General features: G+C 38.9%; 3 protein-coding genes across 15 annotated transcripts in view; 1 reads left to right on the top strand and 2 right to left on the bottom strand.

Moving 5' to 3' along the window:
• Window positions 1–13,034, bottom strand: part of LOC146397855 (uncharacterized) — a 59,336-nt gene extending 46,302 nt beyond the window's left edge. For 3 of the 4 annotated variants that reach the window (XM_084991924.1, XM_084991923.1, XM_084991921.1), the window contains exons 1-3: window positions 12,488–12,746; window positions 10,334–10,359; window positions 6,914–6,974 (exon numbers count right to left, since the gene is read on the bottom strand). In XM_084991924.1, coding sequence (XP_084848050.1) covers window positions 6,914–6,974; window positions 10,334–10,359; window positions 12,488–12,746 — 346 coding nt within the window. Of the gene's footprint in view, window positions 1–6,913; window positions 6,975–10,333; window positions 10,360–12,487 lie in introns of all 4 variants that reach the window. The other variant, XM_084991922.1, reaches the window with a different exon arrangement.
• LOC146397854 (uncharacterized) lies at window positions 12,331–19,877 on the bottom strand. The gene is made up of 2 exons (XM_084991925.1): window positions 18,492–19,877; window positions 12,331–17,603 (listed from the first exon to the last, which is right to left on the bottom strand). The coding sequence occupies exon 2, from the start codon at window positions 13,331–13,333 to the stop codon at window positions 12,953–12,955; it is 381 nt and encodes a 126-aa protein (XP_084848051.1). The 5' UTR covers window positions 13,334–17,603; window positions 18,492–19,877; the 3' UTR covers window positions 12,331–12,952.
• Window positions 12,345–27,075, top strand: part of GRIK1 (glutamate ionotropic receptor kainate type subunit 1) — a 409,934-nt gene continuing 395,203 nt past the window's right edge. For all 10 annotated transcript variants that reach the window (XM_003483349.5, XM_005657138.4, XM_021070894.2 and 7 more), the window contains exon 1: window positions 12,345–12,961. In XM_003483349.5, the coding sequence (XP_003483397.1) occupies window positions 12,844–12,961 (118 nt within the window). In that variant the 5' untranslated portion in view covers window positions 12,345–12,843. The remainder of the gene's footprint in view (window positions 12,962–27,075) is intronic.

The raw sequence follows: 27,075 nt of genomic DNA, 5'->3' as shown, positions 1-27,075 counted from the left end.
TATAAGTTAATTTGGAAGGTAATCCCAGGGACGATTGGTAGAAGAGTGAAGGTCTGAGAGAGGGAGAGAGAAGTTGATAAAAGATGCATTGCCCAGCAAGTTATCACCGCAGAATCTCTTTAGCGAACTTTGGGAGAAAATGTAGAACTCATTTCAGAGTTCTCCCAACTGAGGGGCTGATTTCAAGATACTGAACACAGATCTAACTTTCAAACTAATAGAGTCAAGAAAGAAAGAAAGAGAAAGAGAGAAAAGAAAAAAAAAAGAAGAAAGAAAGAAAGAGAAAAAAGAAAAAGAAAGTAAAAGAAGAAAGAAAAGGAAAAAACAAAAGAAAGCCCTCAGGAAGAATCCCAGCTATTTTCAGGAAGAATCCCAGCTATTTTCAGGAAGCGGGGTTTATATGTAGTGGTAACTACTGAGAGCCTATGGGTGGGGCATTGAAAGCATCTGCTAACTGCAATATATACTAAAGCTTATAAAATAAGTGCTTCTGGATAAGAGCAAAGAATTGAGCACATTTCCTCCAAAAAGCTCAACTACAACTACAGTACAGGGACTGGGAGAAAATGCAATCACTGAGAAGTGGAAACCTACCTGGCCAACTCAAGAATGCTACATCTTAAATTATCACTGCTAAAAGCCAGGAGCCAACATGCTCTTCATGGTAGAAAGCCTTGTGGCTGGGTGACAGTAGCCTGGAGCACCTCTGGGACCTCAGGAAAATGCAGGGTCAAGGTAAAAAGCATTGCTAAAAAGCTCCCTAGGAGGACATTACATCCACACTGCTGGATAACTTCCCCTCCCCATGACCTTCACATGAAACTGGGGGCATTTCTCTAGAGGGGGTAAACCCGAGGTGCTCTGGAGGGGAGGATGCCAGACAGTCTGAATTTCAGGATTAAGTAAACACAGAAGCAGACAGAAGTTGAAGCTAGTAGCTCTCTTCATTCACGAGCCTCTCAGTTCACAGACAGTTAGACCTTGACTCTTAAGGGCACCAGAAGAGCCTTTCCTTGGGAATGTAATCAGCCAAAAAGAAAACCTTTTTTTTTTATTTGCTTTAAATTTGTTTATCACAGATAAATAAACATTACATATATAGTTGAATTCTCATTCTGCCTGCCCAAAATAAAACCAGTATTGACAGCTCTTTGCCATGATTTTATATTACCTGTATACTATTCTTTTTGTTTGTTTGTTTTTTGGTTTTATTTTGGTTTGCTTTTTATTTATGTTTTGTTGGTTTTTTATTGGAGTATGGTTGCGGTACAATATTATATAAGTTACAGGTGTACAATACAGTGATTCACAATTTTTAAAGGTTATACTCCATTTATAGCCATTGCAAAGTATTGGCAATATTCCCCATGCTGTACAATATATCTTAGTAGCTTACTTTAGACCTAGTGCTTTGTACCTCTTACTCCTCCACTATTGTCTCAAACACTGGTAATCATTAGTCTGTTCTCTCTATCTGTGAATCTGCTCCCTTTTTGTTATATTCACCAGTTGTAGAAAACTCTTAAATATACTCGTAAAGATACTGACATCAGAGGTTCCTTGATGTCACTCTACATCATTATTTAGCAAAACTTAGAACCCATAAGCCCTGCCTAATTTTACTCCATGCTTTGAGTTCACCATTCTAGTCCTCCTTCTTTAAACATGAATAGACAACAAAACGTTGTAGGATAATTGAGAAAGTTCCCACCATGAAAGGTGGAGACCAAAAACCACAGAAAAAAGCACCTTGAAAACAACAGAAATTATATGGGGGAGTAAAATCCCCCAATAATATTCTCTGAGGGTTAAAAAATAGATATTTCCTCTTTGAAACAAAAACAAGATATTTAACATTGAGAGGGAAGGAATAACTCATAAAATTAAAAAAAAAAGGAGTTCTCATCATGGCTCAGCAATTAACGAACCCCACTAGTATCCATGAGGATGTGGGTTCTATCCCTGACCTCAGTGGGTTAAGGATCTGGCATTGCTGTGAGCTGTGGTGTATGTCTCAGATGCGGCTCGGATCCTGCATTGCTGTGGCTCTGGTGTAGGCTGGCAGCTACAGCTCCAACTGGACTCCTAGCCTGGGCAACTCCACATGCCATGGGTGAGGCCCTAAAAAGACAAAAAAAAGACAAACTAAAATGAAATAAAATAAATAAATATAATTGTAGAAATGAAAAATCATAAAAGAATTGAAAAATAAAGTTGATTAAATGTCCCAAAAGGTTATACAAATAGACAGAGAGACACTCAAGAAATAGACACAATATCTGAATAAACTGAATTAGAGAAAGATTATTTTCTAAATACTTTTGCTCAGAAAATGACTTGAGTATGTGTTGACAAAAAGAATGAGGTAGAGAGAGACAGAGAGAGACTAGAGAAAGAAGTGAGGAGGGAGAAGAAGAAAAGGGAGAGAGGAAGAAATATAATTCAAAGATGAAACAAACCTAAAAAGCACCAGACCTTACATAGAGGGAAAAGGAAGAGAATCCCCAAGGTGACAATGAAGGTAGCATTCCAGGAGGGAAAGTGTGACCTTGATGTAGACAGTCACCTGTCATGATTAAAGTAGCATTAAGTCAAGAGATGAACATGTAAAAGCCTATCACTATATTGCTTCCAGTGCTCTACTGTTTTTTTTTCTAACATGAAAGAGCTTCTTGAGTACTTGTTCTACCCAAACAAGAGGGTAAACCAAGGACCACAGGTATGTAGTGAAGAATTTTGCCTTGCCTAAAGTGAGATCTGGCATTTACCCTAGATTTGGGGGAGGTAGTCTGTATCATACCTGATAGAAATGTCTTTGTTTAGGACAGGGACTAACCATACCTGATAATCTTGAGGTAGAATCCAGCCAAGACAGAAAGACTAACTATAAGATTGGGAAAGGGATGGGATTTGGGTCACAGGTATCACTTGGCCTGAGAAGTGAGATAAACCATGTGGAAAGCCATCCATCCATCAATCATGCCTATGGAATGAAGCCTCAGTAACATCTCTGGACATTTGATCTTCCTTGGCTGGCCATATCCCATTCATATTGTCATCTGTTGATGCCAGGAGGGTAACATACCCTAACTCCATGGGGAAAGAATAACAGAAATTCTGCACTTGGATCCCTCCCAGAATGCCCTGTGTGTATCTCTTCTTTGGCTGACTTTAATCTACATCCTTTCCTCATAATAAACCATGGCCACAAGTATAACAGTTTTCAGTAATAACAATCAGGCTTGAGGACGATTTGGGTAATTCCCCAAACTTACAGTTGGTGTCAGAAGTAAAGGAAGTGTTGGGACTGTGCCCTCAAACCTGACCATTTGGCTAACTCTGGGTACATGAGATCCAGAAAACAGAGAATGCCTCACAGGAGAAAGAGAGGAAGAGCCTCGATAGACAAGGAAGGAAAGTACCAAAATAACCACAACATTGAGGTCCAAGAGCGCCCTGTCCTGGGAGCAGGAAAGTGAAGGTGACCATGGACAGTACCTCCAAGGGAAAATAAAGTGATGCAAACAAAGTTGTGGAAAATTGGGTAAAGAGGCTACTGGAATTTATGGAAAGTGAGAGATTAAAAAAAAAAATCAAGCCAATGAAAAAACAAGATGAAACCAAACCAAACCAAACCAAACCAAAAACCTAACAAACTTCCAGAAAAACAGGTAGAGAAAAATGCAATCACAGTTCAGCAGAGTGCTCAACTGTGCATCCAAGTCAAATACAAACCCTGAACAGTAATTGAACTTGATACCTTAGTAGATTAAGAAGAGGAGAGAGGGAAGCCAGAGAAATGAAGGTGTTAAGGACTGAAAATCTCATATACCATGACAGGATGATGGATAATACGGCCAGCTCACGAAGCCAACAAAAACTATTTATGTATATTACGTAGAAACATGGGATGTGTAGATGCTGGACACAGTAGCTATAAGAGCTGGAGAAAAAACCACTAGGGGAACAGAGAGAAATGATGTTATGCTATGCTTTCATTTAGTGCTAACCTCTAAAATTATGTGTGAATTTCTTTGATAAATAAAAATTAGTTTTAAAGAATACAGGACTCTTCCGGGAAGAGATTATGAGGAAAGAAATTAAACCAAGATGTAATAATTAGAAACTTGGATTAATTTAGAAGATTTAAATATGACAAAGCTCAGTATGTTTTGTTGTCAGGAGACTTAAATTGGAAATCTATGAAGAAGAGTGGGCTGAATAAAAATTAGAATATTGTAATGGCTGTGAGCTTTAGTTTTGGCTTTTTAAAGGCAATTACTAGCTCTCTAACACAGGTTCTCTAAGGCTTCTGCTCACTTATTTAATCATTCCAAACCTGAAGTAATTTGAGCTTCTAAGATTGCTGAAAATAATGATCATTCAAATATGTGCAAAAGCAAACTTTAAGCAAACTTTGAATACATTACGTATGTGTACCTGATATGCCACTTTACACCCCTCTTTCTGAACTGAGATTGCTTGGTTCTGTCTTATAAATTTCCTGATGTTTCAAACATTCAAATCCAATCAGTCTACAAATATAAATTGAATTCTGACTGTGTATCAGGAGTTGCCATTGCAAAAGGTTTAAATGTATCCAGAGCCTTGAAGGCATATGAAAAGACCCTGCCTTCCTAGTGCTTACAATCTACAAGGAGGAAAAAATGCTAAACAAATGAACAGTTTAAAAAATTGGTGATATATGCCGAGAAAGAAAAGTACAGGGTATTACAGAAGAATGAAATGGGTGGACATATTTTTCATTGTGAATCCAAAGAAAGCCTCTCTGAGTAATGAGATATGAGGCAGAAATAATGCTTCATTAGGAAAAGGATGAGGAAAAGAATATTCAAAGTGCTGAGGGCAGCATGGGGAAACATCAGACACACAGAGTTGGGCAAGATTGAGGACCAGAAGAGGACCAGTTTGACAAGATCCAAGGGAAAAGGAGAGTTCCCTGCCATGTGGCTCAGATGAGGAGGAACACAAGAAGCCAACAGGAGAAAATGTTGATGGCTTTGTGACCTAGGTGGTGAGGACTCTGCCTTATGAAACATCTAGCTGAGTGGGCAAAAGAATGTAGGTTGGGAAGATGGAGCCAAGGTCAAAGGTTTCAAATCACCTTTATCCATTGTCAGCTGTATCTTTGTTTTTTAAATTTTAGATTCCACATATAAAAAGGATACAAATGAACCTATTTGTAGAACAGAAACAGACTCACAGACTTTGAAAACAAACTGTTCCAGAGGGAACAGGTGGTGGGTGGAGAGGGAGGAACTGGGGGGTTGGGATTGGCATATGCACACTGCGACATATGGAGTGACTGACCAACAGGGACTGGCTGTATAGCATAGGCAACTCTACCCAGTATTCTGTGATAATCTGTGTGGGAAAAGAATATGAAGGAGATTCTTTACACATAAAACTGAGTCACTTGGTTGCTCAGCAGAAATGATCACATTATACATCAATTATATTTCCACAAAAACTTTAAGAAATGAAAACAAAAACAAACAAAAAAGAATCAATTGTAAGATCTTCAGGAAGGCTGATAAGGACCCTTAGTCTGAGATGCAGATGAGGCTTATCTGGTGCCACCCTCTCTCCAGCTTGCAGCAGCATCTCGGGCCTGACTGCCAATATTGACACGGTTGGGAGCTTCCCACAAGAGAACCTTCCTGTGCCTAGAATGCTTGTCTCCTTTCCCCTTCAGTAGCTCCCAACTACCCTTTAAGGCAAGGTATGAAGACTACCTCAGCATAGGCTCCCACTACAAAGCAAGTTCCACTTTTCAAATTTATCACATCCTGGAAGTTCCTGTCATGGTGCAGTGGTAACAAACCCGACTAGTATCCATCAGGATGTGGGTTTGACCCCTGGCCTCCACTCAGTGGTTTAAAGATCTGGTGTTGCCATGAGCTGGTGGTATAGGTCTGCACCTACAGCTATGATTTGACCTCTAGCCTGGAAACTTCCATATGTTACAGGTGCAGCCCTAAAAAAGACAAAAAAGTAAAAAATAAAAATAAAAATCAGCTATCATTATTATGAACATAATTTGTAATTCTATATTTATTTGCAGAACTACTTACTTGATTCTAGACTCTGAGAGCAAGAATGAAATCTATTTACTCCATTCTTTTTTTTTTTTTTTTTTTTTTGTCTTTTTATGGCTGCACCTGCAGCACATGGAGTTTCCCAGGATAGGGGGGCTGAATCAGAGCTGTAGCCCCTGGCATATGCCATGGCATTTAGTACACTGCCACAGCAATGTGGGATCCAAGCCCTGTCTGTGACCTACACCACAGCTCACAGCAATGCGGGATCCTTAACCCACTGAGTGAGGCCAGGGATTGACCTGCATTCTCACTGATGCTAGTCAGATTCATTTCCGCTGAGCCACGATGGGAACTCCCACTCCATTCTTTAATATTGAGCATAGTCCCTGAAACTGGGCATAGCAAAACAAAACATAGCCTGATCAGGTCGCTCTTATAGTCAAAACCTTTGGTGATTTCCCATTTCATCCAGATGAAACATCAAAGTCCTTCCGGAAACCCATAAGTCCTTAGCTGATCTAAGTACCACAGTCTTTCTGAATCACCCTTGCTGTTTCTGTCTCACTCATGACCATCCAGCCACACTGGAATGAGACAGAGCTGGTGGTTTCACAGTATCGTAAATGTACTAAATGTAAATGAATGATTCCTTTTAAAATGGCTAATTTTGTGTTTTCTAAATTTCAGCTCAATTGAAAAAAAAAAAAAAAAAAAAAAAACAGAGTGCTCTAGGACCAGACTAAGTTTAAATTCTGGCTCTGTCACTTAGCTGTGTTATTCCTGACATGTTGCTTCACCTCTCTGTGCCTCAGCTTTCTCATCAATAAGATTTGCATGAGAGTAGTGCTTACCTCCCAAGGTGGCTCTTGAAATTGAGTCCATTAAAACATGTGACTGCACTAAGAAGGGTACCTGTAATATATAATAAAATGAAAAATACATTATTTTAGGGAAAATCTTAGCTTATTTACAACCAAAATAAAACATAGAAGAGTTGTGAGCCCTACCTGTATAAAAGTGGCTTTTGGAGCTGGAAGGAGAAATGGAGAGCCTCAGCTCCCATTGGCTTTTAGACATGAGTCCATCCCACTTCATATTATGACTGAGGCCTCAGAAGATTATGGGGCTTAACTGTGGGCAGTGAACCATGGTCAGTGATCTGGCCAGGGATGGGACCCAGGTCTCCTGACATCCTGACCGCCCAGTCTGGATGTTTTCTTCTTTATTCTCCTTACTTATATATGGAGGTAGCTCAATACCAACTTGATTCCACATGATGGAATATTTTTTTTTACACACTCAGGTTGTTATAACAGGATATAAAGATATGAATAAATAAGACATTTTTTCTTTCAACAATTTTCCTAAAGTTGCTTTCCACCATACTTTAGCAAATGGACCACTGTTCATATGAAAATTACAGTAAAATTGTTAAGATGTGTGTAATGGGAACCATGGTGCTGAAAAATGAAATGTTAAGAGAAATCTCTACCACACATAGCATTCTGCTGATATTTAGCATGCGAGATTTGCTGACATTTGACATGCAAGATTATACTCCGGCTTTGCTAGACACAGTGTACCACATTTGTCCTGAGCATGACACTAAATATAAACTGATCTATATGGAGTTTGAGTGAAATCAAAAGAGAAACCTGTTTTTCTCAGGTTAACTGAAAATTATTCAGTTCAATCTTACAAATATAGATATGTAAATTGTAGGTTGTATAGCTTATGACTTCATCCATCCATTCATTTATTCATTCATTCATTTAATGAGCATTTATCAAGTTTCCCCGAAACATCAGGCCAAGTGCTAAATGCTGAGGTTTTTTGGGTAAACGGAGTAGTCTGCTGTCATTGACTTTCTAATAAAATAAATAGACATTTAGAGAGTTGATAATGACCATGAGGGAACTAAGCAGGGCATTGTGAGGGAAATTAATGGAAGGAACAAATTTAGATCAGGCAGAATGGATAGAAGAAGGCAATGGGGTAGAGGAACAATTAAGAGCCTATTGTAATAGACCAGATGGAAGATCATAGTGATTTGGGAGAGTGTAGTGGTTCTCAACTAGGGGTGATTTGTACTTCAGAGGACATTTGGCAAAGTCTGCAGACATTTTTTTGGCGTTACAGCTTGGGAGGAAGATACTACTGACATCTAGTGGATAGAGTCCAGCAAAATTGCTAAACATCCTACAGGGCACAGGATAGCTTCTGCAACAAATACTTTTCTGCCCCTCTCCCCCAAATGTCAAAAGTTTTGAGCTGAGAAATGTCAGGCTAGTATGATAGCAGTGGAGCTGCATAGAAACACATTAAAGAAATGTTTGGGGGCGTAAAATCAATAGTGCATGAAAATAAACTGGATGTGGGATGGAAAGGAAGAATGACACCCGGAGATTTTAGTTTTAATAACTGGATGGAAGGTGAACACTGAAATGAGAAAATCTGGAAAAGGACCTGGAAGGGAGCAATAATATGGCACAGAATCAACAGACTGATAGGTTTAGTCGTTAGGAAATTGTAATTAGCATTGGCTATGTGAATCTGCAGTTTAGAGGCAAAATCTGAGCAAGAGAAAAAATTGGGGAATCCTTGCTTAAAGATATTAAATATCTTAGAAACATATGACATCATCTAGCGGGGAAAAAGTCTAGATAAAAAGTAGCCAAGAAATGAGGATTTTGATCAGCTACACATTCTTAGAAAGCTCTAAAAGCCACTTGATCTTTTGCTTTCAGTGCCCTGGGTAACATTAAAAGTAAACACAAGTATACTCACTTCCTTGAAAACACATTTATAACATCGGGTTCCTTAGTTTAGCCTAATTTATTTTTCCTTATGTCTAGTTATATTATTAAAATTAAGCAATTTAAAATAGATTACTAAGTAATTGGATTGCAATCTAAGTAATGTCACCAGCTCTCACAAGAAGTGCAATGCCACGGTGTATCAATTTAAGCTTAAGATTTGGGAAATGGGGAAAAGATAGAATGCATTCAATTATTCAATTTGAATTTTTTTTTTAGGGCTGAACCATGGCACATGGAAGTTCTCAGGCTAGGGGTTGAATCGGAGCTACAGCTGCCAGCCTATGCTGCAGCAACAGCAACTCGAAGCAGAGCCACATTTGCAACCTACACCACAGTTTATAGCAACACGGGATCCTTAACCCTCTGAGCAAGGCCAGGGATCAAACCCAAGTCCTCATGGATCCTAGCTGGATTAGTTACCCCTGAGCCACAACGGGAACTCCCTCAACTGGACATTTTTATTCATAAAAGGACTCTACGAACATGTGGCTCAAAAGTGATTAACATAGTAATCGGGGGCAAACATTTACTAAATGCAAAAATATACAAAATATAGTCCTTCTGAAAAAGCACAAAACAAACTAAGATCAGCTCTTGATCACTCGCGAGTAACTTAACACCATGGGCCTGTGTACATGAGCAATGGAGAAAAGCATTTTAACAAGGAAATCAATTTCAGTTTTAAGCTTTACAAATTTTACAGATGATACAGAAAAGTAACTTGTGTGCACATAGTCTTTAAGAAGCTAGGAAATACAATATTTCTAATATCTCTGCCAAACAAAAAGAACTTATAGACCAAAGGTAACACAGGTAAAAGTAATAAAATTTCTTTAAATACTATGGAACAAATTACTATTACCATATTATTAATTGATTCATTTCCTACCAGACAAAATATTTTAGATCCTGCCATCTGAAGTATATTTAAACTAGAAATGCATATGTAGATTAATTTAAACAAAAAAGTAGATAACAACAAATGAACTAATATGTACTAGGTAATGAGAGCCTTGGAAAATACTTGGTACAGAGTAGTTTGTATAATCAATGGCTTTATCGTGTTATTATTATTCTCATTTTATAGATGAAGATATTGACTCCTGGAGAGTGTGTGCCAGTCAGTATAGAGTAAGTTATGCTGCAGTAACAAACAGATCTCAAAGTCCTAATGTATTACAACGCAAAATTGGTTTTCACTGACTTGTCATCAGTTTGTTGCTGGCCTTACAATATTCAAGCAACTCCTTCACAAAAGGTGACTCATGGAATGGATCCAGGGTATTTCCATCTCTTGATCTCTAAAACTTGCAACTTTCAAAATTACTCTGGAAGGAGAAGAGAGTCCTAGGGGATATATGAGATCTTTTCACTGCTTTCCTTCTCACCCAGAAATGACACATAATCCTTCTACTCACATTTCATTGGTTAAAAATAGATTATTTCACCTACCTGAAAAGGTACAGGCTTTAATATGCCTGGGGAGAAGAGAAATGGATATAGTTAAGCATCAGCAATCTCTATTACAGGGAGATGAAGTAAATTAACCAAGGATACAAATCTAGAATTGGATAAAATTAGAATTCGAACACAGTTTGTTCAAAAGCTGATCTCATTCTAGAGTTTGGATTCTTAAGCTCCAGCTATGCAACATTTATTATCTAGTAATAAGAAAGAGATAGACAATTGAATATGCTTAATGCAAATCTTCAGGTTTAAAAATATATCCCCTAACAAGCTTTATATTTATTCTCACTTGAAGGGGTACTTGCTACAGATTTATAAACTACCCATTCTTTGAATTGTGAAGCATAATTTCCTCGTAAGTTCTTCCCAAATTCCTAAAAAGTTTAAATTTCTCCTGTCCATCATGCCCAAAGTACCACTGCATGAAACTCATCAGATTTCTTTAATACCTATGAGTTTCATTTTGGCAGCAATTATATTTTCACTGTCTTTGGGGCTTTGGCACAATGCCCCTTGTAAAGTGGGCACTCAAATACACATGAATGAATGAATGAATGAAAAGAGAGTTTGTCTCTTTTCTGAAGAGGATAATATCGTTTGACACTTTCTAGACTTTGAAATAATCCTCACCCAAATAAGTGAAATTTACTCTTTTACAACTTCCACCCAATATTCTTATTTCTTCTCACTTGCCTAATACTATGACTACTTCCTTTAACACAAGAGCTCTTCAAATTTTTAAAGGTAAGCAGCATATGCCCCTAATTTTTCTTGGTTTCATCAATCTATGCCTAAGATGCATTCTTAAATCCAGATCAACCCTTCTTCTTATCTGGGGATATGTTTTGTCTTGTCAGCTCTCATACAGAAGTATCCAAGACCAGGCACACTATTTGAGGTGTGAACTAACTAGCTTCCATCAATGGGCTGTAACCTTTCATAGAAGATGGATGGTGCATTATTTCCAGTATAGGGTCTTCAGTACAAAAATATAGTGTCTGACACCACAGATAAACACTCAGTAGGATTTGCTGAATGAATGAATGCATCTGAAGTTATATCATATTTATTTTGTAAGTCTTTCCTACTGTCCAGAGCCTGGGTATATACCTCTGGACATGTTTTTTCAGAGAGATTGACTCAATTCAGGTGATTTCTCCAAAATCCAGACTTAGAGAAAAAAACAAAACAAACAAACAAAAAAAAAACTCTGAATGTGAATGTAGAGCTAGCAAACATTTATATAGAACATTCTCTACCAAAGCTCAAAGGAAATTAAGCCAAAATAATTAAATGCTGATGATTTCTCCAGGGAAGTGTCCTTGTCCTTCTATAGAGAAATAGTCTCCAAACCTAACAGTGCTAAAATAGCCTATCTCCCAGCGTTCAAACGTGACAGTCAAAGGAAATCAAGAAAAGGATCAGCACTGGAAGCTCCCTCTTTCCCAGTTCTGCACATGTAAATGGAAGCAATTTACAAGAGATTAGCTCGGGTCTGAATAGGAAGGAAGCCACTTTAATCTTAGAATATTGAAGGTTTCTCATTTCTCTTTCTTTTCTTCCTCCTCCCCCTCCTCCTCCTTCTCTTCATCTTTGCCAGAGTTAAAACAGGAGTTCTTCTATTCTTTGAAATACTGGCATCCGAGATGGCGATTCTCCATCAAGTAAGTGATGAAAAGAGTCACAGTTGGCCATCTCTAAGACCCTCTAATAGGTCACGGGAACATTACCAAGGAAGCTCCTCTGCCACTCACAGCCTACAGCAGAGGTTGCCTCTGTTCTAACCAGCAGGTTAAATTTTCTGTCTTGAGGATGCGATCCTCGGTAGACTTTACGGCATCACTACGCAAAGTTGAGGGAGAGGGAGAATGTGCGTGCCAGTGTGCGTGTATGAGTGTCTGGATCAGTGTGCTGGGGCGGGCAGTAAATAAAGGGTGGGGCCAGCGAGGGGAGGAGGAAAGCAAGAACTGGGAGGCCAAAGCGTGGCTCTGATCCCAGTTAACCTGCCGAGCTCATCCTGCTTGCTCAGAGCCCCTGCACCAACTCACCCAGCACCCTCTTTCCTTCCTCCTTAGCCTCCTCTCCCCCTTTCCCCTCCTTATCTCATTGCACCCTCCCCCTCCCACTTTCTCATCTGACCAGAGGACGAATGAGAGAGACGTTCCAGCAAATTGGGGCAGCAACTTTCCTTAGCTGGTTTCTCGGCTCCGGGAGCAGTTTCGCGCTGCTTCTCCAAGGTCTGCGGCCCATGGAGGAGCAGGAGGAGGAGCAGTGATGGGCTAGCAGCAGAAGCGAGGAGCCCCGAGCGAGCCCGGCGTCGCCACCCAGCTCCGCTTTCCCACGTCGATTCCCTCGATCTCTTTCCGGAGGTAGCGCGCAGTGTGCCGACGTGGAGCATCCCAGAGAGGATGAGTAGGGGACCTGGCCCGAGTGGGCTGCATCTTCAGGGCGTGCGGCAGCCGCTGGGTCTCGGCATGAATTAAGAAGCTGGAAAGATGGAGCGCCGCACACTCCTCGCCCAGCCCAGGCTCTGGACCAGGGACATCAGCTGGACACTTCTCTATTTCCTCTGCTACGTCCTTCCCCAGACCGCACCGCAAGTACTCAGGATCGGTGAGTGAACCTCGGGGAGCGCTCCAGGCTGCCGGTTCCGGGGATGTGGTCGCTCCCCGCGGCCAGCGCGGGCGCAGCGGGTCCACGGCGAGGCAGCGCGCGCCGGCGCGGGGGCAGTAGCTGGGGGGTAGTGGAGGTCATCGCGCACGAAAGGCTCTGGGAAAGGAGAAGCCGCGTCACTGCTTCCCTCCTGGAGAGTGCCTGGCTTCCCCGCGAGGAAAGGTTGGCGGGTTTTTTAATCTGGGCTCCAGGAGCGCGGGCAAGAGAGCAAGGGGTCCAGGTTCGCCCTACTTTGGGTGTGGGGTCGCGCGTGGTTGCAGCCAGCTGGTTTGGGCTCGGAGATGCGCTTTCTCCTGCGCCTTGGGTGGGCATCAAGCAGTCCAGATCTGCAGCCCTGGTCCCTGGTCACGCGGTCTCTGAGTACTCGCTGGCATGCCCAGGTCTCAGGAGTAGAATTTGGGGACCACTAAGTACGCGGGGACTTCCCGGAGACTGCTAGCCCCGATCCTCCAAGTTTTCATCCTTAGGTTGGGTTCTTCCACAAGGAGTCTCCCAAGTCTGGAGGGTTCCACTGGAGTGGGGAAGAGTCTAGATCTGCCTTTTAGCTGAAGGTTCAAGGAGTAGGGAGGAAGGTCATGTCAGCGCAGTTTGCCCGCACCTAAATTTCCCACCTGCTCCCCAATCTGCCTCGTCTGCCTGCCACTGAGAGTGAACCAGACCCCGTCGAGGCAACTCCTTAGAAGACTCTGGACTTCAGTCTCAGTGAGAAATAGACTGGAAGACTGGGTGTAGGGATCCCGGGGCAGTCTAAAGGGGGTGAAATGCAATTACAAGAAAAGGCGGGGTGGGGGAGGCTTTGCCAATGTGTGCACTGAGGTATTTAAAAGCACAGCACCTTCTACCAAGGTTTGGTCTTTGGAGGCAGTGCATGATTTCTGAGCCGCTTTTTGGGTTGGAAAAGCTCTTTGACTACTTCCACGTTTTCGCTTGCAAACTAAACCCAATTTCTATTTCTTTAGTCTCAGTGTGTCCTCTTTTTCCCCAACCCACTGTGCTCCTTAAGGACCCTGTGAAAGAGGACAGCCACAGGTGAAGTCCTGACACCACACAGGACTCCCAGCTTCTCAGATTTCTCACTTTAGTTTCCAAGAGTGAAGTCCTGAGTCCTGAGGGCTTCTAACTCATCCCTTTTCCAGGAACTGAGGAAAGATGGAAGGAACAACCCAGGGTACTCTGTAATGACACCCCTACGTGGCTGAAATTCCTCAATAACTTTATTAGTTCTGACCTGTAATTAGAGAACCTCTTTCCAAAGATTCAGAACCTAGTTCCTGTTACTGAATATGCCCATTTAAAAGAAAAAAAAATAGAAGTTTACTACTTTGAATTGCATTTTCTCTAGACACTTGGGATCTGATACTCAAGGAAAGCAAATATCTCAGATACTAACTTTTACTTGCAGACATCATTTTTCTAAACTAAGGACAATGATAATGTGCATTTTATTGGATAATTAGATACTTCATTTAAAAAGTCCCAAAATATTCCTTTTCCAAAAAAAAACCCACTCATCTAAAATATCCTTCACCTTAGATATGTTCTAACCTTAATATCCCTTTTTGATGCAATCAACCCTATACACTTTGGTTAACAAAATTCTCTTGAACAACACCAAGTAAATGATGAGTGTGTTACAATTTCCAATGCTCAGAAACTTAATTGGCATTTTGCTTATATTTTATATATTTTTTAAAAAGACAAATCTAGACATACTAGGAAAAGGTATGCCAGCCAACAGCCCTCCTTTCTTCACAACAAACTTAAGATAGCATTTTCTTTCCCTACAAAACTCAAAAGGAAAGGAATTCCAAAGGGGGGTGGGTGGGAAAAGATGTTTTAAGACATGTCTATTCACAGATCTGAGCATTTGTCCAGGCTCCAAGCAATCACACTCAACCATTTAAAAGTAGTTTTTAAAGTGAAAACAACCCAACATGATTCATTGACCTTAAAATATAATGAGATTTCCTTTTTCTAATGGGAACCAAGATGCATGGCCTGTTATTGTTGATGTGCACTACAAACATCTTACTCCTTCTGGCTCTAAGTGAACTGCGCTTGGCATGAATACCACCCTGTATGTACCTAAGGACCATGTTTACTTTTAAACGGACCTTTCAGCACCATGGAAACCAGCTTTAGCTCAGAGGAAACCTGCCTCTCTGCACTGAGTCAAATGTCAGTCAAGTCCAACATTGAATACAAAATATCAAAGAAGTTGGAGACTGAACAAGTGTGTGTGTGTGTGTGTGTGTGTGAGTGTGTGTGTGTGTTGGGGGAAGGAAAGAGAAGAATTGAAATGCATTATTTTTCATCTCACCTTTCTTGTTCCAACAAACCACCAACCATCCAACCAACCAACAAAAAGGGGCTTTTGATTATTAACTTGCATTAAGAGGACAAGCTTTCTAGTAACTTAAAATATCCCAAAGTAAAGTGCAACAAATGTCTGGCACTTTGCTTACAAAGAGAAGGCACTTGAATCTTGAATGAATTAATTAGTGGTCTAATTACACTTACAAGAGCTTCTGCTCAAACTTTAGCCCTTGAGGGGGAAAAAAATGAGAGAATGAATGGTATAAAATTTGAGATGAAATTCATGCATACTAAGTATTAGAGAGGCCATTGAGTATGCACATTTACATGGGTCTTGCATACATTGTGGATGTCTTTTGGAAAGTTTAACAACCTTACACCACAGCTTATAGTCATGAAGGGAGTCTATAGGATAAAGGTCATAAGCATTATGACCAACTACATTCCAAAGGTTCCCAGCAGCCTTCATGGAAGTGAAATATGGCTGGCTGCTGGGAATTCTCTAAGGGATGCTTGGGTCATTCTTGTGCTTCTGTCTTGTTCCCCAGCATATGTCAACAACCAGTCAATCTCATACACACACACACACACACACACACACACACACACACACGTACACACGTGTGCACACACACGCACACATGCACAATTCACTGCAGACTCTCTCTCACATGGTCAGACACCTATAACCATTAGTTAGAGCTGGGTCTAGGTGACCTAAGTAAATGGCAGTGTAGCATCTTTAGTGGAGAAAAAAAAAAGAAGAGAAACAATTCCATGTGCATCTGCAATTTCTGGGACCGATGTGTCATATTTCTAATAATAATAATAACAGAAGGATATATTTACGGAGTATATTTTTCATGCATCATCTCAACATACACAGTGATGGAGTTGGTGATTGAAGCATAGTTAAGTAGTGGGTAGCCAGACTTTCTGATGCATGATTTGCTGTCAGAAAGCGCAGGCTTGGGTCCCACCTCCGACACTTACTAGATGTGTGTCTCAGTGAGACATTCAGTTTCATCAGGGCTTTATATTGCATCTGAAAAGTAAAATTAAAATAACTGCAACTTCATAACATCATTGGTAAGAGGACAGGAAATATGACTATGAAAAGTGTTTAAACAGTCTATGGATTTATTAGTCACATTGTAATTGTTTTCTTGTTTTATTTTTACTTTTAAAAATAATTATCATTGATATTTTCTTCCTGAACAAGGACTTAAGAGTTAATGAGGCATATTTTCATTGCATTTAATATTTCTCAGCCCAGATCCGCTCATCTGTGAATTAGCAGTGAAAATATCTGCCTTTCCTATTTCAAATAAACTAAATTTTGTTATTTGCAAACAAACTGCTAAATAAATATTATGTAATTAAATATAGCATACAAAGAGATATACTGAGGAAATTTATATGAATAGCATGGAAGCACAAATGGCAATATAATTGTTCAAATATTTTGATCTCCTAAAGAAGCTCCAAATGGATTTTATTTCAATCTTCAAGTTGGCTGTAACATCATTTTTTTTAAAATATTTAATCCTAAGTAACCCCAAAGTTCCAAATAATTTTTACCACGTATTTATTCATATTTTTGCTTAAGTGTACAAGACCTCATAATTTTATTCTTTAATCACTGAATTATTTCAATATTTTAATATTCATTCTTCAATCAACAGACAAATATTTGTCTTATTGTGCTTATTCCCCTACCATGAGCCAGACACTTCTACATACAGGACATGTAGCAGTGAACAAAATGGGCCAACGCACCTGCCACCCTGATGCTCAAATTCTAGTAGTTTACAATCTGTATTACCATTGAAATTTTTCACCCGGCTTTCAGTGGAGACCCTTCTTCTGTTTTAATTTCAAATATTATTCTTGGAGAGTTTCTATTCATCTTCTGTCATCGGTTTATTATATCAAAGAAAAAGTCAACATGGAATAGGTTTAAGCCTTAAAATGCACAGAGGACCAACAGAATGGATTCATGCTGACAAATCTAGACAAGAAATCCCTGCCTCTGTTTAGGACGATCTATTTGGCTCGAGGTAGATTTCACCTTGAGACAGCATGTTTCAACAACAACTTAAAACCTCCACTGACCCTGGGAGAAAAAATCTGGAGGAGAAGCTATCTGAGAGATGATGAAAAGGGAGTCTCTGGCTCATGTGAACATACTAATGCAAATGAGCAGATCTTTTGCCTTATTTTATCTGCACAATTCACCTTTTTCTTTAATATTCATTTTACAGACCTAATATTTATACCACATAGACCTCACCTGTAGCTACTTTTCTTATATGGTTTCTAATCTCCAGTTTTCATTGAGAAGACATGACTTAGAAGCTTTGCCAAAGTTCAGGTGCTAGTTGTTGGAAATGCTGGAACATGGAGCTAGCTAGCTATTCTGATCTCAAGTTTCAAGCTCCTTTCATCAAATTATACTGTAGGAGTTCCCTTTGTGGCTTAGCCTTTAATGAACCTGACTATGATACATGAGGATGTGGGTTTGATCCCTGGTCTCACTCAGTGGGTTAAGGATCTGGCATTGCCATGAGCTGTGATCTAGTTTCCAGATGTGACTCGTGTTGATGTGGCATAGCCCAGCAGCTGTAGCTCCAATTCAACCCCTAGCCTGGGAACCTCCATATGCTGGGGGTGCAGCCCTAAAAAGCAAAAAAAAAAAAAAAATTATACTGTTTGCATATGAACTTGGGTGTGCAGTTACATACCTGTTTAAACTAAGCTGAAGCCAAATATTAGAGAAATGAACTGTGGCTCTTAGTAGTTCTTAGTTATTAACTACATAAACTAAGAGTCATTTACATTCAAGTATATTTTAGACAATTAGCAAAGAAGAAACTCCAAAATTTCTCTTTAACAAGGGGTTAAAAAAGATAATCTAGCTGGAGAGGAAGCCTTGTTACCCAATATATAGCCAATACACTGTTCTTATTTTAATTATTTTTGTTGCTTTTTAGGGCCGCACCCACAGCATATGGAGATTCCCAGGCTAGGGGGTCGAATCAGAGCTACAGCTGCAGGCCTATACCACAGCCACAGCAATGCCAGATCTGAGTCACATCTGCGACCTACACCAGAGCTCAGAGCAACGCGGGATCTTTAACCCACTGAGTGAGACCAGGGATTAAACCTGCAACCTCATGGTTCCCAGTTGGATTCATTTCCGCTGGGCCACAATGGGAACTCCCAATATACTGTTTTTAATTAGATCATACACTTAATTTGAATGGTTTTGAGGGACCCTTGATGGGATCGTAGTGGTGGCGAATTCTTGTAACCTCTTAATCCTCTTTGGCTTTTTTCCAGATAATTATTCATATAATATATACAAATTTATCTGTATTCTAAAATTTTCCAGAAGTTATGCCAGCTCAAAGAGAGCATGATAGAGAACTCCAGGTGGAAGGGGATTCACATCTCCAACTGCCTTTTTCTAATTGACTGACCTGGAAAAAATTACTAATTGTGTGTGTGTGTATTGTTGTTGTCATTACTTATAGATGGAGAAATAATAATAGCAAACTCATGGCTTTATTGTAAAGAGAAAATGTGCTAGCATATGTAAAATGCATGATCTACATTAGGGTTAATGAAGGTATCTCCTGCTCTTTCTGTTAATGAACAGGGTAGGAGTTTTGTGCTGTAGAGTAATTTATTTGTCTGGTCAAGGAGTGTAGAAAAACTCTCTCCCTTAGTGATTCATGAGGCAAGTTTGTATATCAAGGGCTCTTCGTACGTCTGCAGAAAGAAATCTGTTTTGTTGTGGTTTAATTCAGGATCTCCCACAGTTTAATTGTCAGAGGACTCTTACTTGAATCATGCGACTAACTTCCTATCAAACTCAAGCTGCCTAGAACATATTTGAGGGAACACTAGACAATAAAACCATTGAAATGTCAATATATACATCAAAACTCGTATGGCCACACATCCTACTTTTTCTTCAATCTCATCCAAATTCTACCCACAGCCTACTTCAGAACTTTTCACAAAGCTTTAATAGTAGACTTAAAATGTTTGGGTACCTACTGTTCTCTATTATAGAGAAAAGATTTTTAAAACTACATTACCTATTCTGAACATATAGCTTAAAATGTTGGCCATTTTCTTGTTTTTATTTTTAGACTGACTTCTTAACATTGTTTTAAATGGAAAAAAATCATACATTCGATTTATAATATATTTTCAAAGAACATAATTTTTACTAAATTAAAAGTCTATTTATATTTAACATTCAAACTACTTACTTTTAAAAATGTCTATCCGATTTTTACAATGATAAATGTTTTAGAGAAATGGAAACATTTAAATTAAAAGGAACATATATCAGCTTCATGAACTTTTACAAATTTATCATCTTGAGTTTCTACTGAGATCAAGTTATATAAAAAAAAACTGAAACTCTTATACATCAACACTCCAATATTGGTAATTATAAGTCAGCTGGGAAAATGGTTTATCCTAGAGGGGGAAAAATATTCTATTTTGTAACTAGTAAAAAAAATTAAAATCTTTCCCATATGACTTGGACAATATTTTACTCTTTTTTGTTCTTATTCAAAATGAAAGAGTTTGTAAAACATGCAATTTTATATAATGCTATGTTAACATATTTATTAAGTACAAGGTAAGATTAGTTACAACATGGACTTAAGAAACAATGACCTGGGCTCTGTGGGTTACGAACCCGGTTAGTGTCCTTGAGGATGCGGATTCGATCCCTGGCCTCACTCAGTGGGTTGAGGATCTGGCATTGCTGTGAGCTGTGGTGTAGGTTGTAGAGGCAGCTCGGGATCCCATGTTACTGTGGCTGTGGTGTAGGCCAACAGCTGCAGCTCCAGTTCAAACCGTAACCTGGGAAAGAAAGAAAAAGAAACAATGACATTGACTAAATTAAGAATAAATTCCTATTAACTACAAACGAATCTCACAGAAATACCATGCAATAGTAAAAACACTTTCTTTTAACTCTCTAAATTCTTTTGATATGTTATTTGGTGCATTAGTTGACTAAATACATTTGAAAGACTAGACATCCTTTGATGAATTACTAGTTTGGGAAAAGCAACACACAAAATAAAATAGCATACAAAGATCTACGAATACCAAAAATTTGCCTGAACGATGAATGTTTCAAAAGGAGCTCATCGATGCATATTTTTATACTATAAATGTATATGTTTGTTTTTATTTAGTAGAAATCCAATGATTAACTGTTACTGTCGACATGTAATGGCACCCAGAAACGGACAGTTCGTGGACTGAAGAAGAAATACACAAGATGATCCTGGAACATGTTGAAATGCCAGAAAAATAAATGGTCCAGAAATCCCCATTGATGGGAATATCTTAAAGGCAAATAGGCACCAAGTACTGGGCTCCCCATAGCCAAGACTAGAATTATTTGAGCAAAACAGTATTTTTAAATAGCACTGGATTATAAACCAAAGTGTAAAATAAATACCCATGGGTCCATATTGATATAAATAATAGATTCAAAAGGAAGAGCCAGCTGATCAAGATCAACATCCCCAGGAATAATATATTGATGGCATTTACCTTTGATCCTGTCGGATGCAAATCACAGTTTACCTGAATTTCCTCCCTAAAATCCATGTCGTCCCTCTAATCATGAGCAAAACATCAGACTAACAGCAATAGAAAAGTATTCTATAAAACATGTGGCTAATACTTGCCAGTACTCTCAAAGTCATAAAAAACAAACTCTAAGAAACTGTCACAGCCAAGAGGAGCCTAAAGAGATATGACGCATAAATTTAATGTGATGTTGTGGAGAGACATGGCAAATAAATGCAATGAGATGTTCTGAGTGAGATACTGGAAGAGAAAAGGGACATTACATAAAAATTAAGGATATTTTAATAAAGATGAATACTACTTAAAATAGCATATCAATACTGCTTAATTAATTTTTATGGCCATGGCCATAGCATGCGGAAGTTCTTGAGTCCGTGCCACACAGCAACCCCAGCTGCTGCAGTGACACCAGATCCTTAACCTGCTGCACCACAAGGAAACTCCCTGGTTTCATTAATTTCAGCAAATGCACCATACTTATATAAAGGTGTAAATAACTGCGGAAATTGGATGTGGAATATATGAGTTCTCACTCTACTACCTTCTCTACTTGAATGTAAATCTAAAACTATTCTAAGAAATAAGTAAAATCTATTTAAGAAGCAAATTTTCAACCTATATCAAGAGGTCTTATGCTGTTACTGTTCCTACCTACTTTGTAGGTATATAAAAACCTACAACTAACTCCATCAAGGAATAGAGAAAAACCATTGTCAATTCCATATAATATGTTACATAAATAATTTTCTAGAATATCATTAAAATAAAGACAACATTGTATAATGTCAGAAAAAATCATTAAAAATAAACTTTATATAAAAATTGCTATTGATAAAATGTGATGGCTGTATGTCTTATTTAGAAATCTGCCATGAGTTTGTAGAAAATCAGATATCAGCTGTTTCTATCCATTAGCATCTAGGTTTGCAACTATTATATGCTTTCTGTACTTAATTAAACATAATTTAACTTTGAATATTGATTCAAGCATTGTAACATACTCTGCTAGAAGCATTAAGTACTGATGTCTTTGAATGAATACTCACAGCAAACTATTTGCACGAATCCTTTTCTTAGCAAAATTGTCTAAATATGCCTTTAAAAAAAATCAATACTTAATTCCCAGAGCCAATAGAGTACTTTATAATTCAAAATGGGGAAAGGAAGGCAAAAATCAAGTGTTTTTCTTTTTTCATTGTGAGGACTCAATTACTACATTTAAGGTTTTTCTTTTTCTTTAAAATTTAAACTTCAAAAATGTTCGATTGCGTATTTTGGCAATCCATAAATAGAGGTTGCATTCTGATGACCTGCCTATGTTTATATTTTGTAAGATATTGTACTTCATCCCCTAAAAATGGATTAGTCAGATAGAGCCATCTTTCAAGTCTAAAGGCAATATTTACTTGCCTTTTGAATTCTGGGCAATGTAGTTTCTTTTGTTCTCAGGATATATTTGAACTCTAAGTCTATTTCTCTACATGCCCACTGAATTGGCAGGAGTCTTTATAAATGATTGTAAATCATCTAAATGAGCATCAGGAGGGCGTGGTTGAGAAATTAATAGTTTAAACTTAAAGAATGACTTATTAAATATAAACCTTATGATGAAATGTATGCATTAAAATGGAAAATGTTTAGGAAGATATGCTTTTACATACCTTGAATTGGGAATTATACAATTTATTCTTGCTTATGGATAAGAACTGAAATAATGAAGGCAGAAAGGGGAAGCCCATTTGTTTTGTTAAGATGGTGGAATTGCACATGAATTTTTTTTTCATTTTGATTCCTCTTACTGTTCATTGCTCAATTTAAAAATGATTGGTACAAGTTGCCATTCTGTATGCTCTAGATTATTATTAATTTTTTTTTTGTCTTTTGTCTTTTTGTTGTTGTTGCTATTTCTTGGGCCGCTCCCGTGGCATATGGAGGTTCCCAGGCTAGGGGTTGAATCGGAGCTGTAGCCACCGGCCTACGCCAGAGCCACAGCAACGCGGGATCCGAGCCGCGTCTGCAACCTACACCACAGCTCACGGCAACGCCGGATCGTTAACCCACTGAGCAAGGGCAGGGACCGAACCCTCGACCTTATGGTTCCTAGTCGGATTCGTTAACCACTGCGTCATGACGGGAACTCCGCTCTAGATTATTCTAACAGTCATTTGTATGAAGTTTGGCAGAGTGAGAAGTGCACTGAAATAAGAATATTTTCAGCTCTGGTAATACTTAGCTTGGCCATGTCACATAACCTTTTAGTAAATCCGTTTCCTTGTCCATCTGAGGGAGCGGGTGGTGAACAGGTGCATGTGTGCAACCGCTAATCCCTTCCTGATCTGAAACTCCTTCTACAGTGTTGGGTCTTCTTTATTGTCATTTCTTTCAACTGAGAAACTGGGTGAACATGTGCAACACCATTATATTTATAGCCACAGCATCACATGTGTGGACATGCAACTTTGTTCATTTTCCTGAAATCAAATTTGAGTAGGTGTGCAAGCCCTTTGTTCCACCAGGACTGCATTAAGTTTCTCGTTTTCAGTTCAAAACGTAAATATTTAGAGATCTCTTTTTCTTCCTTCTCCCCACAGAGACCAAAGACCTCTTTCATTCAGGGAGGGGCATATGCTGTCATTCCTCCAAGACATCCACTGTAGTGCAGCTGGTTCTGTCTGGTCCTGGGTATTGACCTCTTTGTGGCACTTGCTGCCCACATCCCTGACTGGAGAGCCCACCTTGGTTCACTCTCACTCTTTGAGACCCAGCACTTTCTCTGACTGGTTTCTCAAGTAGGCTCTTTACCCAGCCCCTCATCAAGGAGGAATCCATGATTCACACAGCAGCAATCAGCATCAAGTTGCCTTCAAGCCCTGATTATCACCTCAGGCCCTTTCTGCTCAAGCATATGGTGCCTGCATCTCCCTTGTCCTTCATGCACCTTGAGCAGCAAAATGTACAGAGAGTACTCTCAGAGTCCTGGGGTACAGCCCTCCCTAAATCCCCGGGGGTCTACTGGCCTCCTGCAAGGAAACAGAGCTGAATTCTTAAAGTTAAGATACATCTGTATCTGAGTGTCTGAACTCTGGTGTTCAGGCTTTCAACACTGTGGTGGTATTTGATGCTTTCAACACTGAGCTGGTATTTAAAGCAAAGTTTTTAAAATTAAGACAACAACAGAAGCAACAATAAGAATGAACTTTCCATCCAGTTTTCTGGATTTTGCAACAGAAAGTCTAGGTTTTTAAGATATCATTCTCTCTCTAATGACTATATGGTACATCTTATGTCATAAAATTAGTGTATTATATATATATAACATGAACACATACACATATCATTACATATATTACAATATGCATTACCTCTCTATCAGATATAGGAAAGTGAGATGGAATGAGTAATTACTGTGATGCTTATAAAAAACAGAATCATTAAACAAGTCCTGGAGAGAACACTAAAATAAGCTTGCCATACTATTCCTGAAGCTGAGACTGCCTTTTGTTTTATATAAAGTCATCATTCAAGTTGACTTCTGGCTTCCAAGGGTAATATTTGGCACTTTCTTTTCCCTTCAGAGGATGAAGTTTTAATTCATATTTTTTCATACTCTCCATCATTGGCTTATTCATTTATTCATTCTTATATTTGTAGCTTGTCTTATAAAATGATTTCAAAGGCTTACAGAAATACATCTATTATAACCTGATGAAAATACAAAAGCCATGGTGGAGCTTAAAGTGAAATAAGATAAAGCAGAGGCAATGTCCTTGGGAAGATTCCAGAAGGGGACCAGAGCATTTTATCTGAGATTTCTATTAGTGGAAGTAAGAAGGGACATAGGACAAATCACAGAGTTCAGAGAGTATTAGACAAATTACAGAGTTTTACATTAAAAATAAAGAAATATACCCTTCGATTTCTATAAAGGGAAATAATGTGACTGTAGATACACAAAGTGTGTGCCGCTCATTTGTTTCTTATAAAGTGCTCAATATTACTCTACAAGATAAAATTTACAACGTTTTGGGGAATGGATAGACTGCATATACCTTCACAGTTATTCTTCACTATTGATCCTTGAATATGAGCTTTATTGGATGTGAGCACCAGAAAGTTAAAGGGGTCAAGGTCTTCTTGATGACGTATGCATTTCTGATAAGCATCACAAGGTAGGGATGAAGCCCTTCTATGAAATTCGGAAACCTAAATCAGATACCGCCTTGATATTGAAGATCACCTCACTTCTGGTAGATCAGAGACACCCGGAAGTCGGGCCAAAGTTGGATTTTTGTTTGTTTGTTTTCAGAAAATCCTTCTGAGCTGACCACAGTAAATACACAAATGGCTGATACGCATTTGTCTGCACTGGAAAACAAGGTCGCAAATATCAAATATTGACCGGCGCCATGAAAAGAAAAGCAGATAAATGAAAAGAGAGGAAATAATACGTCTCTTTGAAACATCACATTTAAATAATGTGTTTTCAGATAAATTTTAATATGGATAAACTGGGAACTGTATGCACGCCGACCGCCTGTAAGAGCACCTAAAATCCAGTAACGTAGTTGGTACAGTTTGGGTTTCAGAGCAATTGATCTTAGCCCCTTTTTTCTCACAGCAAATGTAAAACTTGTCTCATGAGGTCAGTGTTTCATAACTATATATATGCCTGCCATTCAGAAAATAATTTGTTATTTTTGTACTATCTTGTTTTCTTAGATTTTTGTGATGTATATTGGCTTATCTGTGCTATTTGTTGTTTCTGTTTTTAATTAGAGTCTGCTTGGCATATCCTGATGAATAAACCTTACCTCTTTCCTTTCCTCTCTGAACTTTTCAGATACTCTTTTGTAATCCCAAACATCTTTTCCTAGAAAACCCTGTTTCATGGAACAGGGCCATCGCTTGTATAAGGGTAGGAAGGAGAAACTTCAGATTTTATTTTCCGATCTGTGTTCTGAAAGTCAAATTTGTTCAAATTTCTTTAGATTCCATATTCCGAAGCACTAAAAGTTTTTTTTTTTTTTTTCATATTTAAAAACAAGCAAACAAAACCTGAAACACTGTGTATTTTCATTTTCAGGTTTTGATCTTTTTCTGTGGATCCTGAAGAACAACTTTAAATTTTGTAGAACTTATCACTTATTTTTTTCTGGGAGAAAGGAAACACTCATTAAAACATCATGATATATTTTATTTCCAAACCCATACTGCTACACATTGAGCTTAAAAATAATTTGATAAAACTAAAGATTCCTGGAGTTCCCTTTGTGGCTTGGTAGTTGACAAACCCGACTGGTATCCATGAGGACGTGGGTTTGGTCTCTGGCCTCGCTCAGTGGGTTAAGGATCCAGTGTTGGGGTGAGCTGTGGTGTCGGTTGCAAACTCGGTTCGGATCCTGAGTTGCTGTGGCTGTGTTGCTGTGGCTGTGTCATGGGCCGGCGGCTGCATCTCTGATTTGACCCCAGCCTGGGACCCTCCATAAGAAAAAAAACACAAAAAACTAAAGATTCCTGTCATATATGTGAAATGACAAGGTGAGTGACAAATTGAAATAATGATAACTTCCTCCTGCCTCATGTTTATCATTGCAAAGTTTTATTTTTCGTAGTCATTATCTAGTGTCCTCTCCATCAAACATTAATGTGAATGTGGAACATACAAAATTATACAGAAGCAGAATTTCCCATCATAGCTGTCTGAGAAAAGATGGAAACTAGCCTTTCCACTGGAAAGTAATATGCAGGGTGGAGGGAGGGAGAAAAAAAAAACCAAAAAAAAAAAAACTTCAGGGCCTTTGAAAGAGGAAAAACGTCACATCGTAAATCAATTCATGACCATCCAAATGAGCATTATATTTCATAAATCTGTAGACAGCCCAAGTCATAGTCAGAGGAATTGTAAAATTACTTGGGAATGACCCATTCACACACACACACACACACACACACACACACACGCCTACAGCCAAATGGCACAGAAGCATGTTAATCAGGAACACGGAAGTACACTTACACCATCAAAAAGCAATCCCTTTCTGGCTAATGTATATTTAGGAAAACCATTTATGTCCTGCAGTCTGGTCTTATGTAGCAAACCCTAA

Source organism: Sus scrofa, chromosome 13 (assembly GCF_054392235.1).
Source record: "Sus scrofa isolate SSC_HxYL_T2T_F1_AM1 chromosome 13, Sscrofa_HxYL_maternal_Yorkshire_Landrace_v2.0, whole genome shotgun sequence".
NCBI lineage: Eukaryota > Metazoa > Chordata > Mammalia > Artiodactyla > Suidae > Sus > Sus scrofa.
This window is presented reverse-complemented; position numbering and strand designations above follow the sequence as displayed.